Source organism: Rhinolophus ferrumequinum, chromosome 9, assembly GCF_004115265.2.
Source record: "Rhinolophus ferrumequinum isolate MPI-CBG mRhiFer1 chromosome 9, mRhiFer1_v1.p, whole genome shotgun sequence".
Lineage (NCBI taxonomy): Eukaryota > Metazoa > Chordata > Mammalia > Chiroptera > Rhinolophidae > Rhinolophus > Rhinolophus ferrumequinum.
Genome location: NC_046292.1, coordinates 7,868,767 through 7,883,450, shown reverse-complemented (window position 1 = coordinate 7,883,450; position 14,684 = coordinate 7,868,767). Strand labels below are relative to the sequence as shown.

At 56.3% G+C, this 14,684-nt stretch overlaps 2 protein-coding genes and 1 pseudogene across 5 annotated transcripts; 2 read left to right on the top strand and 1 right to left on the bottom strand.

The window, feature by feature from the left end:
- Nucleotides 1–765: 765 nt before the first annotated feature.
- FBXO44 (F-box protein 44) lies at nt 766–7,112 on the bottom strand. 4 transcript variants are annotated; one of them, XM_033114802.1, is made up of 6 exons: nt 6,975–7,112; nt 5,343–5,631; nt 3,300–3,426; nt 3,058–3,153; nt 2,812–2,947; nt 766–1,920 (listed from the first exon to the last, which is right to left on the bottom strand). In XM_033114802.1, exons 2-6 carry the CDS (start codon nt 5,605–5,607, stop codon nt 1,738–1,740), a joined length of 807 nt encoding a protein of 268 aa, XP_032970693.1. In that variant the 5' UTR covers nt 5,608–5,631; nt 6,975–7,112; the 3' UTR covers nt 766–1,737. The 4 variants fall into 4 exon arrangements, with proteins under 4 accessions (XP_032970693.1, XP_032970692.1, XP_032970694.1 ...); XM_033114801.1 differs by lacking the exon at nt 6,975–7,112 and adding an exon at nt 6,606–6,746; XM_033114803.1 differs by lacking the exon at nt 6,975–7,112 and adding an exon at nt 6,606–6,746 and having other exon boundaries at nt 3,329–3,426.
- On the top strand, nt 4,633–5,301 carry LOC117027249 (tubulin polymerization-promoting protein family member 2-like; annotated as a pseudogene).
- A 4-nt stretch (nt 7,113–7,116) lies between the features above and the next one.
- On the top strand, nt 7,117–12,553 carry FBXO2 (F-box protein 2). The gene is made up of 6 exons (XM_033114800.1): nt 7,117–7,249; nt 10,222–10,590; nt 10,967–11,096; nt 11,172–11,267; nt 11,732–11,870; nt 12,099–12,553. Exons 1-6 carry the CDS (start codon nt 7,228–7,230, stop codon nt 12,231–12,233), a joined length of 891 nt encoding a protein of 296 aa, XP_032970691.1. The 5' UTR covers nt 7,117–7,227; the 3' UTR covers nt 12,234–12,553.
- Nucleotides 12,554–14,684: the final 2,131 nt, after the last annotated feature.

Here is a 14,684-nt window from a genome sequence, read left to right as displayed (position 1 = left end):
GGTAGGTGATGGCTGAAAATGAGCCTGGCTTCGTCTGGCTCCTACTTTCCTTAGGGGGTGACCAAGGGCAGGCCTCAGTTTACTCAAAGATTAAAATCTCTGCATTTTTTTTGGTCAGGATTAAATTCATTAATTCCTTTCTTCATTCAACAGATAATTATGTGCAGGCTGTGCACTGCATAAAGGTGCCTGGCCCAGGTCACATGAACTCCGCAGGGCTGCATCTTCTCCAAGGAAGGGTGTCTGTCTTTGCTAACTTGCCATACAGCTAGTGAGTGGTGGTCCCTGCCCTGGCTGAGGCCCTAATCTAGCTCACTGTTGAATGAGATAATTAAATTTAACAGTGTTTATTAAGCATCGACTGTGTGCCAGACACCATTCTAAATGTCTTGGCTTCATCTAATGTCAGTGAAACTCCGGCAGAGTAAGGGAAACACCAGTAAGCAGTGCCTGGGATGTCACTGCTGACCCAGCATGAGGTGTCCCTAAGCAGGGGCTGCCCAGGGGTAACCCCACCCCCCACCCACAGCCTTGTGGCCAGGCCCCAGAGGAAGCTAGCAGGGCTGGACGGTTGCTGGGGTGAGGTGTTTACAACTCATTGAGGAGTCTTTCCCATGACCCCGCTTCTGTGAAGGTCTGGCTCCTGAAACGTCAATTCCTCTGTACCTTGGACAGAAGCCACACATGTTGTACCTTCTGCAGGTCTGGGGCCTCCCATGATGTTTGCCATTTCCCCCCAGAAACTACAGGGCACAAGTTGGGCTGGGAGAACCTTTTATTTGGCCACATACAGCAGGGGCAGGATCAGATCACTGTTGTCCTTCCAGCAGGGGGGTGGGGCTAGAGTGGGGGGGGTAGGTCCTGGGAATGGCAGTTCGAAGGGTGGGGTGGGGGCTTGAAATGCTCTCCAAACCACAGGGAACCTGGCCCAGGCATGGAGGTGGACAGGTGGTCCCTGAAAACCCCCCACCCCACACATCCTGTGCTCATATATCCTAGCTCTCAGAATCAGAGCCCAGTCTTGCCCCCACTTACCCTGGGTTACCATGCACAGGATTCCGGGGGTCTTTGGGAGAACCCCACCCCATCTGGTTCTAGGACTTCACTGACGGTGAGGACACTTCAGACCTGGCGTGGACCCCATCCCACCTGAGGCCTGCCCATCTCAGACCAGGCCTGAACCTCTGGGCCAAAGCCACCTCTCTGAACAGGTGGGCAGAGCGAGAGCTTGGGAGCAGCAGAGAATGAGACAGAGGCCAGGCCAGCAGAATCCTCCTTTCACCGCCATCTGTCTGAGCTACTTAGTCTCCTCCCAGCATCTGTACTATCCAGGGCAGCCACAGGCTTGCCAGATGTCTTCATGACTGTCCCTGCTCTGAGGACCCTCAAAAAAGCCAGGGAGAAAGGGCACAGCAGGGGAAGGTAGAAACACACATCCAGGTTGCCATCTGAGCTTGGAGACCCACCCTCAGAGTCTGGAGAAAGAGCTTCGGAGAATACCCTGTACCTCTCTAACCTCAGGGGCCCGCCCCATCTCTTAAAGGCGCCCACACAGGCCTCCCCTGCCATCACTCAGGTTGAGTCCTCAGGCAGTGAGCTGGCTGCCCACAGCAGCTGAGGGCTGCATGAACCGAGAGGCACCACAGAGGTGACGGGGTGGGGGGGCAAGGACGAACTAGGAGGTCTGGGGGAGCCTGGTCCACCTCCCCTTCCCAAGCCCAGCCTTTGTCTGATAGTTTACCAGTCAGGGTTCTGCGGATGGGGGTTTGGGGGTGTCAGGGCAGCGGGGGGCCCGATGGTGATGCTGCTGTTGGTGACCCTCGGGCCGTACCAGCCGGCCCAGTAGTGAGTGTCCACGCCGCCGTGCTGAAACCAGATGTAGCGGACGCCGGGTGGGTAGTTGGAGAACGTGTGGGAGACCTGGGAGGGGGCAGGCAGAGGGAGGGAGACAGGTCAGGGGAGCTGACCATAGGGGCTGATATCTTAGAGCCGGACCAGGAGTCAGCAGAACTAAGTTCTAGTTCTAAGTCTGTGATTTGGGTAGACCGCCTCCACCTCCTCTCTCTATGCCTCAGTTTCCTCATCTGTAAAATGGAGTAAAATCCTGCAGGGTCCACTCCACAGGTTTATCTAAGTGCAGTTCAGAGGAACCGAAGGGAACTTCTCGAGCTGCCAAAGGATGTCCGATACAGTCATCACGGCACGTGTGGCTATTTAAGTTAAAATTAATTAAAATTAGATAAAATTGAAAATTCAGTGCCTCAGTCACACTAGGCATTGGCTCGTACTAACTGTTCAATAGTCATGTGTGGCTATACAGGCTACCAGACTGGACAGTGCAGACAGACCATTTCTATCACTGTGGAAAGTTCTATTGAACAGCACTGGTCTAGATCAGGAGTTGGCAAACTATGGCCTAGGGGCCCACTGCCTATTTTTGTAAATAAAGTTTTAGTGGAACACAGCCATGTCCATTTGCTAAAGCTGCTTTCACAACATAACCACAGAGGTGAAGAAGAGCTGAGTAGTTGTGACAGAGCCTGCAAAGCCTGAAATGTTTGTAGCTTGCCTTTTAAGAAAACGTTGGCTGACGCCTGGTCTAGATAATAGTAATAACCAATATTAGTAATTAATAATAGGGAACCTTTTTGAACATGGCTTTACCAGCATCATTTCGCTGACGTCTTTCAGAGCTCAGAGCCACTGACGCCAGGTGAGAAGCAGCAGAGGTGGGATCTGAGCCCAGGCCTGTCCGGCTGCAGTCTCAGCCTTGGCCAGTGTGCCCCCTGCCCCCTTGCCAACCCCACATACCTCCCTCCACTTGGCATCGCTCTTCTGCTGGATTGTTGCTGGGTCTGGCTGGAAGGTCCCCAGAGGCGCATGTGCTGACGACAGGAGCTGAACGCATAGCTGGTACTTGGACCCGCAGTCTGGCCTGGCTGCAAACCTGCAGGCAGAGAGGAAAAGCCTGTTAGGGCCTTGGAGATGGGGGGCAGGGTGGGGGTGGGGCGCCTGATTGGCAGTGCCCCCCCCCAGACCCTCGCCCCAGGCACTCACCAGTCTTTGACCTTGATGTCCGGCCGTGTGGTGTCCATCAGCTCCTCCCAATACCCTTCGGCCTTGAGGTCCACCACCTGGGACTTGAGGCAGGTGCTGGGGGTGGGCGGAGCGTGGGAGGGGCTGGGGCTCACCATTAGGGCACTGGGAGGCTAGGACTGCCCTCCCAGAACAGGAGAGACCCCAGGGTGCAGTGACTTGGGACACCCCCAACCCCAAGACCCCCTGAGCTTGTATCTTACTAATAAGAAGTCACGAAGTATTTCTTGACCTGGTCATTGGGGAATTCCTTCCTCTGGTCTCCAGAGAGATCCTCCACCTTCCACTCATCACCTCCATTCACATCCAGGCTCCAGAACTCAAACCCCTCTGGCAGGAAAGCAGAGTTCACATTAAAATGAAGCCCCTCAGTAGTCACCCTCTCCCAGGAACCCTTCCTCCCGCTCTTCTCCCTAGATCTTGGCAGTTGCCCTCAAGCCTCGTGCTGTGGCACACTACAGATCAATAGTGCCCACATTTTATTACATACTTTCTATGTTCCTGGCACACGGTTAAGTGACTTCTACTGGGAATCCTGAGACATGTGATGATATGAACTACTAGACCCCTTCTGTAATAGAGAATGCTGATGCTGGCCAACTCTGGGACTAGTCCTAGCACTACCAACGCTGTGTGACCTTAGGCAAGCTGCTTTCCCTCTCTGAGCCTTGGTGTTGTCCTCTGAAAACTGGGGTCAAGAACAGGGACTTTTCTGTAAAGGGCCAAAATATTTTAGGTTTTGTGGGCTACATAATGTCTCTATCACAGTCTTTTTTTTTTTTTAAATAATGCTTTAAAACTGTAAAAACTATTCTTAGCTCCTGGGCCAGATGTGGCTCATGGACCATAGTGTGCCAACTGCTGGTCAAGAACATGGTTCGTGGGGAGTCAAGTGAGACAGGCATCAGAAAGCTCTGGACAGCCTGGAGTTGTTTTATCATCATTTTGCTCCAGAATTTGGCCACATAATAGAGAATTAGGTTCCCATCCCATCCCAGTGTCTAGCTGATGAATGATAACATAGCAAGGGAAAAGGGGGGCTATGGTTGACTGTAGAAGTCTTGATTTACTTGTAATATGCTGGAAAGAAGACTGGATCTTCCTTATGGACTGATTCATCCATAAGCAAAACTTCCTTTGCCCTCTGGGACAATCCTAAGAGGCCTAGTCCTGGAGCTGGGAAAGAGGCCAACAAAATATGGCTGACTTCCTGGTCTTGTGTCTGAGGCATAATTAGTCCTAACTGGCAAACATTCCCTCTCCTAGGAAAGGTTACTGGGGAAATAATCTTAAGAGTGCAAACTGAGGCCACTCTTGGCCTCAGTTTGCTCATCTGAAAAATGGATTTACTACCAGTACGTACCTTTTAGGGTTATTGTGAGAGGATTAAAGGAGTTAAACCAGGGGAGTGAGGGGGATGTTGAGGGAGCAGGAGTTCCAACTCAGGGGCTCCCAGGGTCCTGTCCTCCTTTCCCCTCCTCCCACACCCCCGAGTCTCCACTCCTACTGTCCTCCCCCACCTCCAGGTGACTGGCATCAGAAGCAGAAAAAACATCCCAGCGGTTTGCTAGCTTTGGAGAGTCATCAAGCAGTGGCACTGAAATGAACAAGAACTTCTCCAAGCTGTGCAAAGACTGTGGCATCATGGATGGCAAGACAGTCACCTCCACTGACGTGGACATCATGTTCAGCAAAATCAAGGCCAAACATGCCTGAGCCATCACATTTCAACAGTTCCAGGAGGCAGTGAAGGAAAGGAGCCAGAAGCTGTTCAAGGGGAAGAACCCAGATGAAGCCCTGGAGAACATTTATGAACACGTGGAGGGCAAGGGTCCAGCTACCACTGGTGTTACTAAAGCAACAGCCACGGGCGGGGTGAGCCGGCTGACAGACACCAGCAAGTACACAGGCACCCACAAGGAGGGCTTTGACGAGTGTGGCAAGGGCAAAGGCATCGCAGGACAGGAAGAGGTGACTGACAACTCAGGCTACGTGAGTGGTTACAAGGGTGCTGGCCCCTATGATAAAAAGGACAACTAGGAAGCAGCCTCCTCTTAACCTGCCAGCCCTTGGCCCTACATCTTTAATATCCTGGAGCCTGGGGAACAATAAATATCTGTGTGTACAACAACAAAACAACAGAAACCATCCAACCTGCCTGGCTCATAGTAAGTGCTTAATAAGTGTTAGCTGGCCTCTTGACAATGTGTGTGTTCAGGGCATGCCAGACCCACTCTGTACTTCACCTTCAGCACATGGGTTGTGCAGGAGGTTCCTGTGGAGGCTTCGCAGGAAGTAGAAGATCTTCCAGTCGGCCACAGGCTGGTCCCAGTCCTCGGTGATGAAGCCTTCCCGCAGGCATTTGCGCTTCCAGAGGGTCACGAGGTCGATGAGGTCTCGCCAGAGGCTGCAGACTAGGCGGCAGCGCAGCAGCAGTTGGCGGGCGGGCACATGCGTGAACAGCTCCAGCAGGATGTTCTCAGGCAGCTCGTTGATGTTCTCCACCGCCATAGCTCCTGGCTTCTGGACACTCTCCTGTGATTATTGAAAAACTAGACTACAGACCTACTCCTCTCCCCAGGACCTGGTTTTTGCAGCTCCCCATGGTGGTGGAAGTTCCCATCCCAGGTCTGCCATTTACTGTCTCAGGAAAGTTACTGTGCCTTTCTGAGCCTCAGTTTCCTTCTCTGTGAAATGGGGTCAGGAACAGTAGTTACCTCCTGGGGAGGGTTAAAGTGGCCTGTGACACAGCAGAAGCTCAGTAAAAGGTGAGCTATAATTTTATTTTATTTTTTTACTGGCACCTCACAGCAACATCTAACAGAGGCTAAGGAGGCTCAGGGAGGTGGCAGGATCGGTTCAAGGTCACACAGACAGGGGCAGAGCGGAGAAGGAGCCCGAGTCTTCTCTGATTCTAGAGTCAGCCTTTATCAACAGGCCAGACAGTCTTAAGGGTGGAAATAACAACGCGCAGCCCCGCAGAGTGCTCCAGCCTGTACGGTGCCTTCTCCATTCTCTCCCCCATCCTCACAAAGGAGGAAAGGGAATGTGGGGGCTGGGATAATTATTGTCTCCGATGGAGGTCCAAAAGGCTCAAGCGACTTTCTCAACACTAGAGGAAATGACCTGCCTAGCTAGGACGGGAGAAGGGGTGGGAGATGGGGAAAGGCCTATCTTATACCCCACCCCCATCCCCGTGGCTGGGCTCCAGCCCCAACTTCCCCTGTGCGTCTTCGGCCTCCCATCCTGCGTTGACTTTAAAATGTCCCCCAAAGTCGGGGCTCGGAACGCTGCGCATCTAGGGCGACCCCAGCCCAGGTTTCCGCCCAGGTTTCCGCCCGGGCCTCCGCAGGAGACCCTACCGCTCAGCCCCCGCGGCCTGGGACTTGTCTGCGCCGAGCCTCCCTCCACGCACTGCGGCGGGGCTGGAGCCGCCGAGTCCGCCCACCAGACCCCCGCCCGCCCTCGGCCCCGCCGCGGCGCTTCGGGCGCCTACTCCGGCCGGTCACCTGAGCTCAGCCGCCGCTGCGCGATCCTGCTTGGCCTCCGGAGCAGAGCGCGTCTCCGCCAGCGATCACGGATGGATGAGGCCCCGCCTCGGCCCGCCAGGCCCCGCCCCGGCCCCGCCTCCTCTCCCCTCTCCCCTCCTCTCGCCCCCCGCCGCAAAGTAGGAAAATTACCCGAGGGGGAGGGGGGCGGAGGTTGGTGCCGGGAGGAGCTTCTGTGCCCCGCACCTGGGCCGCGCTCCCCACATCCTCTGTATGACCCACACTTCCCTGCCCCCTCGCCTCCTCCTCCCAGCAGCCACTCCAGGAGAGAGCTGGGAGAAGCCTCAAATTGGACCACCCCCCCCATTAAAAAAAAAAAGAATTCTTGACCTTTCCAGGCCTCCTGGGTCCGCCGCGGAACCTGCAGCCTCAGGCCTGCGGCCCACGGCTTCGGACTGCGGGGCGTCCCGGCGCGGGGCCAAAGGCGGGGCGGGGGCGGAGGCCCGGGCCTTTAAGAGGCGCGGCGGGCCGGACCCGACCCAGACGCGGGCAGCACCTGGACTCGTCGCTGTCTCGGGACTTGGGCAGCCCCACAGCGCTCCGGCTCCTCCTCCTCTTCCTCTCGCGACCGCCCTCCGCAGCGATGGACGGAGACGGTGACCCAGGTAGCCGCAGCCGCCCGGACCCCTGACCCCCTCACTCAGCCCGGGAGGGGAGACCGGGGCAGGCGGGCGAGTGCTACACAGAGGGGACATCAGAGAATCCCCACCCCAGACCCAGCGCCACAAACTTTCACCCAAGCAAAGCCCTTGAGACAGTCTCAAAAGAGCATAGTTCTCTGTTTGGTATCTTGGTCTGGCGGAAGGCCTCGAGAGGTGACAGGCAGGGCGGGAGGACTCCTGGGTCTCGTTTACCCAGGAAATAGCATAGGAGTAATCCCATGCTCCTGTCTCCCAGCTTCCTGAGGGTCTATCGGGCTGGGTCTGGGACGCATCTGGGGTAGAGGAAGCTTGCAAGTCTTTTTCTTCCATCAACTTCTATTTGCGAGCTGCCTGAGTCCCCATGGATTTCTTGGGGTTATGGGACTCTCCCCACCCCATCCCAGCCTTCATCCTGGGCTCCTTGGTCTGGAGGGGCCGCCTTCATCTGGTCGGCCGGGTGCCCAGTGGGGACCAGGCCAGCAGTGAGGTAGAGTTAGGGCGCCAGCTCTCACTGATGCTCAGAGCCCTCTGAGACTGCCCAGTCATCTTGTCTGGCACCAGAGACCCCCCCTCCCCATCCCTCCAGCCGGCCAGGCCCATAGGGGTTGCCTGCTGAGTCAGGGTGGGAACAACCTGTCTGCAGATTCCTCAGCTGGCCCGTCTGAGGTGGGCATTGCTTGGGGGAGGTAATGGGAAACAGATTGATGCATGCTCAGGGAGCCAAGCCCCCCTCCCAGCCTTGAAAATCCCACTTCTTCAGCTCCCGCTCCCACTCCCACTCCGTGACCCCCTGGCCACACCTTTTATATGGCCTCAGAATGGACTCGTGCTTTTTCCCAGGGCCTACCTAGTCCCTGGACTCCAGGGCCCAATCCAGGTGAGTGAGTCAGCCTTGGAGGCAGCTTCCAGGGGCCAGATAACTTTCCGACAGCAACAATGTGGGGAGTTGTGTGTGCTTGGTCAGGGGTGGGGGGGGCCTGTAATCAGATCTAGGGCCTCAAGTGCCAGGCCTGGGGCCAGGAGAGGGGACTGGGCGAGGTGCACCTTTCGGGGGAGCATCAGGTGTCCACCAGGGCCAGGGCAGGGGGAGGGGTGGAGAGGTGAGGACACTGGGCACTGCTCCCCAGAGAGCTGAGGGCAGTAGGATGGGCAGGTGATGTGGCTTCAGGTACTGGCATTTTCCTCTCTGCCTTCCCACTGTTCTGCAGTGTGACTCGAGAGAAGCCCGGAAACCTCTCTGAGCCTTACATTTCTCTTGGCCAAAAGGGAGGGGGGAAGCCCTACATCATAAAGATGTGGCAAAAGAAAAAGAAAGCTGATAATGAGGGGAGCGTGCTGGGCTGAAAAATAAGTTTCACTAAATAAGATCTACTGAGGATTCACTGTGCGGCGAAGAGGGAAGAAACCCTGATTTAGCTCTCAAGGGTCTGACTGTGGGGAGGGGGAGCAAATGCTGCACGTGAGGAGATAAAGGGCCAGCAAGCGGGGTCCTGGCAACACCCAGACCTGGGTCCAGGCCCTACCCGTTCCCACCACCATCTTTGCTTTCCAAGGTCTAGCCCTTAGGAAACCCCCATCCTAAGTCTGAGAGTTGTGGCCTCCCCCATCACCCAGAGTGGCCCTGTCTCCTCCCCACTGTCTCTCTGTCCTCCAGAGACACTGGGCACTTAGTATCTGCTTAGTCAAGGCTTTGCTGGCCTAGCTGAGGCCGAAGGATCCAGAAGCCAGTCCAGCCGGCAGCTCCTGACATCTGTCCACCTCCTTACAATTTAGAATGCCCTTGCCCCCTCCTCTGGGGATTTGACCTCAGCACTATCTGAATGGCCTGGCACTAGGATCCCCCCCATTTTATAGATGAGGAAACTGAGGGCCAGGGATAGGCAGAGGAGTGAAGAAACCGTCCTTTCCCAAGCACTTATTACATCCTCTCTGACACAGGATCTCTTTTAACGAGCCCCTCTTCCCCATCCCCAAGTCATACACCCCTGTTCTCTTTCCCTTCCCCGGGCCTCAGACCCGCATGTCCCCTGCCCTAATCCTAGCAGTGTGACCTCTGGGAAGTCACATCATATCTCTGAGCCTGAGCATTTTCATCTGCAGAATCAAATTCATAACAGTACCTCCTAATTCAATGAATTGTTTTATTGAGGTGTGGTGGGGCCAGCTGCCTGGGTTCACATCCAGGTTCCATCCACTCATTTGTCATGTGATCCTGGGCCATTTCACCTCTCCATGACTCAGTTTCATCATCAGTGAAATAGGGAGAGCAATGGGAGCAACTTTGAAAAGATGCTGCGGCTTTAAAGAGTGAATAAAATTAAAATGCTCAGAACAGTGCCCACACTTGCTAAGTGCCCAATAAACATTAGCTGCTGACAGAGTGCCAGGCAGGGTGCCAGATACGAGATACTAGGGATGAAGGAATGAGTTTCTCAGGCCAGGTTCCTGCCTTCATGTCCTCAGTCTAGTCCCTGAGAAAGGTGTTTATAAATCATCACATCTTAGGACAAAATCTAGGAAGGACCGGAAGTTGGGCTGAGGGAGGATATAACGGGGAAGTCCGGGAGGGCTTCCATGAGCAAGTGACAGGAGCAGGGATATCAGAAGGTGGTGAAGGATTAAAGAAGTTCGTATGTGAAAGGCAGCCCTGTTAATATTATCAGTTGTTGTCTGCTCAGGAATGGGGTGTACTGGTCCAGCAGGGGAAACCGAGATCTCTGAGCCCCGCTCTTTGGATTTGGGGCTGGTCTGTGACTCTGGTTCCCTTGGGCCTCCTCCACTGGGCACCAGCCTTAGTCACAGAATCTCTGGCCCCAGCTGCGGATTGTCCGAGGGTGGGTGGGGGGCGGATACCAAAGACACATAGCGGGTTCTAGGACTTATAGGGGGACAGTCTGGGGGGAGTCACAGTCCCCCTCCCGCCCACCTGCCTGCAGAGAGCGTGGGCCAGCCGGAGGAGGCGAGCCCGGAGGAACAGCAGGAGGAGGCGTGCGCGGAGGAGGCGAGCGCCGGGGAGGAGCGGCCGGAGGAGGAGGAGGAGGCGACGTCGTACCTGGACGAGCTGCCCGAGCCGCTGTTGCTGCGCGTGCTGGCGGAGCTGCCGGCCGCAGAGCTCGTGCAGGCCTGCCGCCTGGTGTGTATGCGCTGGAAGGAGCTGGTAGACGGCGCCCCCCTGTGGCTACTTAAGTGCCAGCAGGAGGGGCTGGTGCCCGAGGGCGGCGCAGAGGACGAGCGCGACCACTGGCAGCAGTTCTACTTTTTGAGCAAGAGGCGGCGAAACCTGCTGCGCAACCCGTGCGGGGAAGGTGAGGGACAGGCCCTCTTACACCAAGGCTGGGGGGCTCAGCTTCCTCTCCTGGAAAATGGGCCATAACAATGCTAGCTTGCTTTGAGGGTTAAATGAGATAAAGCGCTTGGCATGATGCCAAGCACAGAGTAGCCCCAATAAACACTGTATTATTATCTCCCGGTTTGCCTGGTCCTGCCACTCCCTATGAGCGGGGCAAGACAGGCCCCGTAGAGGACTCTCCCAGGAGGGAGAGAGAATCTGGAACAAACAGGAAGGGCCTCCCATTCAACCGCACCATCAAAGTACCATTTCGCCCATCTCCGACTACTGGGGTCACAGACAGCGCTCAGCAGGGACTGGGTGATTACGGGGTGTCTGCCTTGTTCCTACAGAGGATTTGGAGGGCTGGTGTGACGTGGAGCACGGTGGGGACGGCTGGAGGGTGGAAGAGCTGCCTGGAGACTGTGGGGTGGAATTCATCCACGATGAGAGCGTAAAAAAGTTCTTCGCCTCCTCCTTTGAGTAAGCAGATGGGGGGATCGAGAGGGGAAGGAAGGGAAGGGGGCCTCCACTCCTTCCTAACTCCATTTCCCCCAGGTGGTGTCGTAAAGCGCAGGTCATTGATCTGCAGGCTGAGGGCTACTGGGAGGAGCTGCTGGACACCACTCAGCCGGCCATCGTGGTGAAGGACTGGTGAGCGCCCCGGGGCGCTGGGCAGGGAGAACTAAAGCTACTACTCTGCTTCAGTGGCTGCTGCCTCCCAACTCTAGTGGTTGTGGCCAGGTGGGCCACCGTCTCCAGGAGAAGGCGAAATCCACCTCCCTTCCTGAGTTTAAATGCTGGCCAAAAATTTTTTGTTGTTGTTTTAATCCATCTGCAATCCAAACAAAACGTGTCTTTGTGGGCTGGCTTTGGCCCCAAGGTTGGGTCTGGCCCACCTGGGTTTTAGCCCTTGGGTTTGGACCTAAGGCAACACACTTTCTCTCTCTGGCCTCAGTTTCCTTATCTGTAAAATGGGGACACTGGCAGTAGGGCTGGAAGAGTTACCTTTTGTAGAAGACCAGGCCCATGGTACCTGCTCAGCCAAGCTGAGGCCTGTCCCTCTTCCCTGTCCCCTGCCCCCCCTCTTCCCCGCTTTCTCTCCCTCCCTGGGGCAGGTACTCGGGCCGCAGCGACGCCGGCTGCCTGTACGAGCTCACGGTGAAGCTGCTGTCCGAGCACGAGGATGTGCTGGCCGAGTTCAATAGCGGGCAGGTGGCAGTGCCGCAAGACAGCGACGACGGTGGCTGGATCGAGGTGAGCACGGAGGAGCTGGGGGGGTAGGGGGTGGCACGGCGGGTGCGATGGACGGAGCTTGTGGAAACCCCGCCCCATGGGCGGGGCAGGCAAGAAGGACCGAGAGGTGTGGAGGGACCCAGGACTGAGAAATCTAGCGGGGCTAGCTAGAGGCGGATCGGTGCCTAAGGTGGGGTGGCTGGGAGAGGACTTGGGGCCCCGAGCCTGACCCTTCCCTTCACCCCTCAGATCTCCCACACTTTCACGGACTACGGTCCCGGCGTTCGCTTCGTCCGCTTCGAGCACAGTGGACAAGACTCGGTCTACTGGAAGGGCTGGTTCGGAGCCCGGGTGACCAACAGCAGCGTGTGGGTGGAGCCCTGACTGACCACGCCTCCAGCTTCCCCCAGCTGCCCTAGAGCGGCAGAGGCCTGGGGTAGATTGGCCTTAGTCTGTAGCAGCCACACTTTCCCCACCTCACGCACTCCTCTCCCGCCCCTTACTCCACGCCCAGTCCCCACACAGGTAGAGAAGGGTTTTGTTGGCATATATTTGCATCTGAAAAATAAGATGGGTGAGGGCTTGGGCTTGGGCTGGGCCTATCACTGAATCCCCCACACCTAGCACAGTGCCTGCCACAAAGTGGGTGTTCAATAAACATTATTTGTCCAAGGAAGAAATGAATGAACAAACGGATGAATGAACACCCCCTTCCTTTGCATCGTTCTCTGTCTCCTGAGGGCCCTTGGCTTAGCCTGGAAAAATACTTGGCGGGGCTCCAGCTGCTCTGGTTTCCAGGGCCCATTGGACCAGTGTGCAACCGGCCAGGCCTGGGCTGACTGGACAAAGGCTGGGATTGTGAGACCAAGGAGCGGGGAGCTGGGCCTGGCGCCTGACTGACACCCAAGCTGTCCAGAGGCCAGAACAGGGCGTGTGTGGGGGGGCCGCCCTCCAGGCCTCTCTTGATCCCCCTCCCCATTCCTTTCTGAGGCACTGGGAGGTGATGGCAACGCCTCATCTAGGGCCTAGGGATGGATGCCTGTGACCTGGAGTAGGGGATGGATGGGAGGTGGGGGTGTGGGAGCGCGGAATGGGTCAGCTTGGTCTCTTCAGTGCACGCCCACTTCATGCTGTTCTCTCTGGCCTGGTGTTGAATTGGACAGGAGTCATTAGCATCTGGTCTCATTGGTCATTTTCCAAGCCCTGCCCAGAGGCTGGCCCCTGGCACTGGTTTGAGCGGAGGGGAGGAGGGAAGAGTGTTGTCGCTTTCTGGCCTCCCCAGCAGGTCTCAAGCCCAGCACCTCCCTAGGACCCTCAGCTGCTGGTCCTGGGTGGTGGAGGGTCTTGACACATCTCTCCTCTCTGATATAGTGACCAATAAGATCTCCAGGCCCCTCCCGCTTTCCTTTGATTCTGAGTCCTAATGCCACCTGCTGGTCAGGTGAGATTGCAAGGTTTAATCTGGAGTCTGCCTGCACTGGTTGATTGGTTCATCCATTCACTCATTCATTCACTCATGATTCCTGAAGCCCTCCCTCATCCTGGGGCAGGTCCTGTGTAGGGCCCTGAAATGATAGGACCCTGTCCCAGTAAGGGTCAGCGGCCTAGCCACATTGAGGAGGGCGCTCCGTGGGAAGGGATATATCCACTGTCCTGAGGGGCCTCCAGTCTAATGGTGGAGGCATAGTCCCTGCTCTAGGGACAGCCTCAGTGTGACAGGAAGGCAAAGCCCTTGACCTCAGAGAATGCCCAGTCTGGAGGTGGAGGCACAGCCCTTGCTCCTTGGGCAGTTCTTTCTAGGGGATTCCACAGTCTGGTGGGTAGGGCACTGTCCACACCCACCAGAGTCCCAATCAGACAAGTGAAGTGATGCTTTGCCCTGGGGGCCCAGATTGATGAGGAGTCACGAAAGAAGAAGGTCCCCCCTGTGAGTTCCCATGTTTAATTAAAGGAGTAATAGGCAAGGTGAAACTTGGGGTGAGGGGCTAGGATGGACATGTGGGAGCCAATTGGGGATGAGTTAAGAGGACCAGAGCCCTTTGGGGCTATGAGAGGAGGCCTGACAGAGAGATGCAGTGGGCGTGAGAGGCAGGGAGTCTGGGTCCGGGTGCCTGTGAGGACTGGATATCAGGGCAGGAATTTGGGGGGCATGGAATGTGCTGCAGGTGGGGGAGCTCCCCTCATGAGGCATTCAGGAAAGAGGACCATGAGGGCTCTGGGGCTTTGGGCTGGAGACATGGAGTTGAAATGTATGTGGCCAGTAGCCAAAGCCACGGGCACCACTGGTGAGGGCTGGGAACAAGTGGAAGTGAAGCAGGAGAGGGCCTAGGGAAACCTCGGTCTCTGGGGCCACGATGGGGAAACAGCATCCAGGGAGGTGGGGGTGGGGTGGGTAAGACTGTGCAAGCCCAGCAAGGCCACCTGCCTCCTCTCAGCAGAAAGAGCCAGAAGAAGCCCAGAGGCCATTTTCTCCAACCTGAGGCAGCTGTGGTCTCTCTCTCTCTCCTCAGGGCACGGGGCTGCAGAGGAGACTTGGGGATCTAATAATGGGGTGGTCCAGATCCAATGTCCCCGAGTGACTGTCACTGGGGGAACATTGGATACACTGATGGTATTTGGCTCGGGAAGACTCAACAGCTGCTCCTGAGTTGTCCTCAAAGACCTGACGCTGCAGGGGGAGGCGGGCATGCAAGTCGCACTGTGCACAGGGTACGTCCTGTCACACTGCCTCTGTAACCCAGTTGGAGGGGGATAGGGGGAGAGTATTGTTGTGCCCCTTTTTCACATGAAGAAACTGAGGATGGGAGACTTTCCTGGAAATAACTGGGGAAGTGC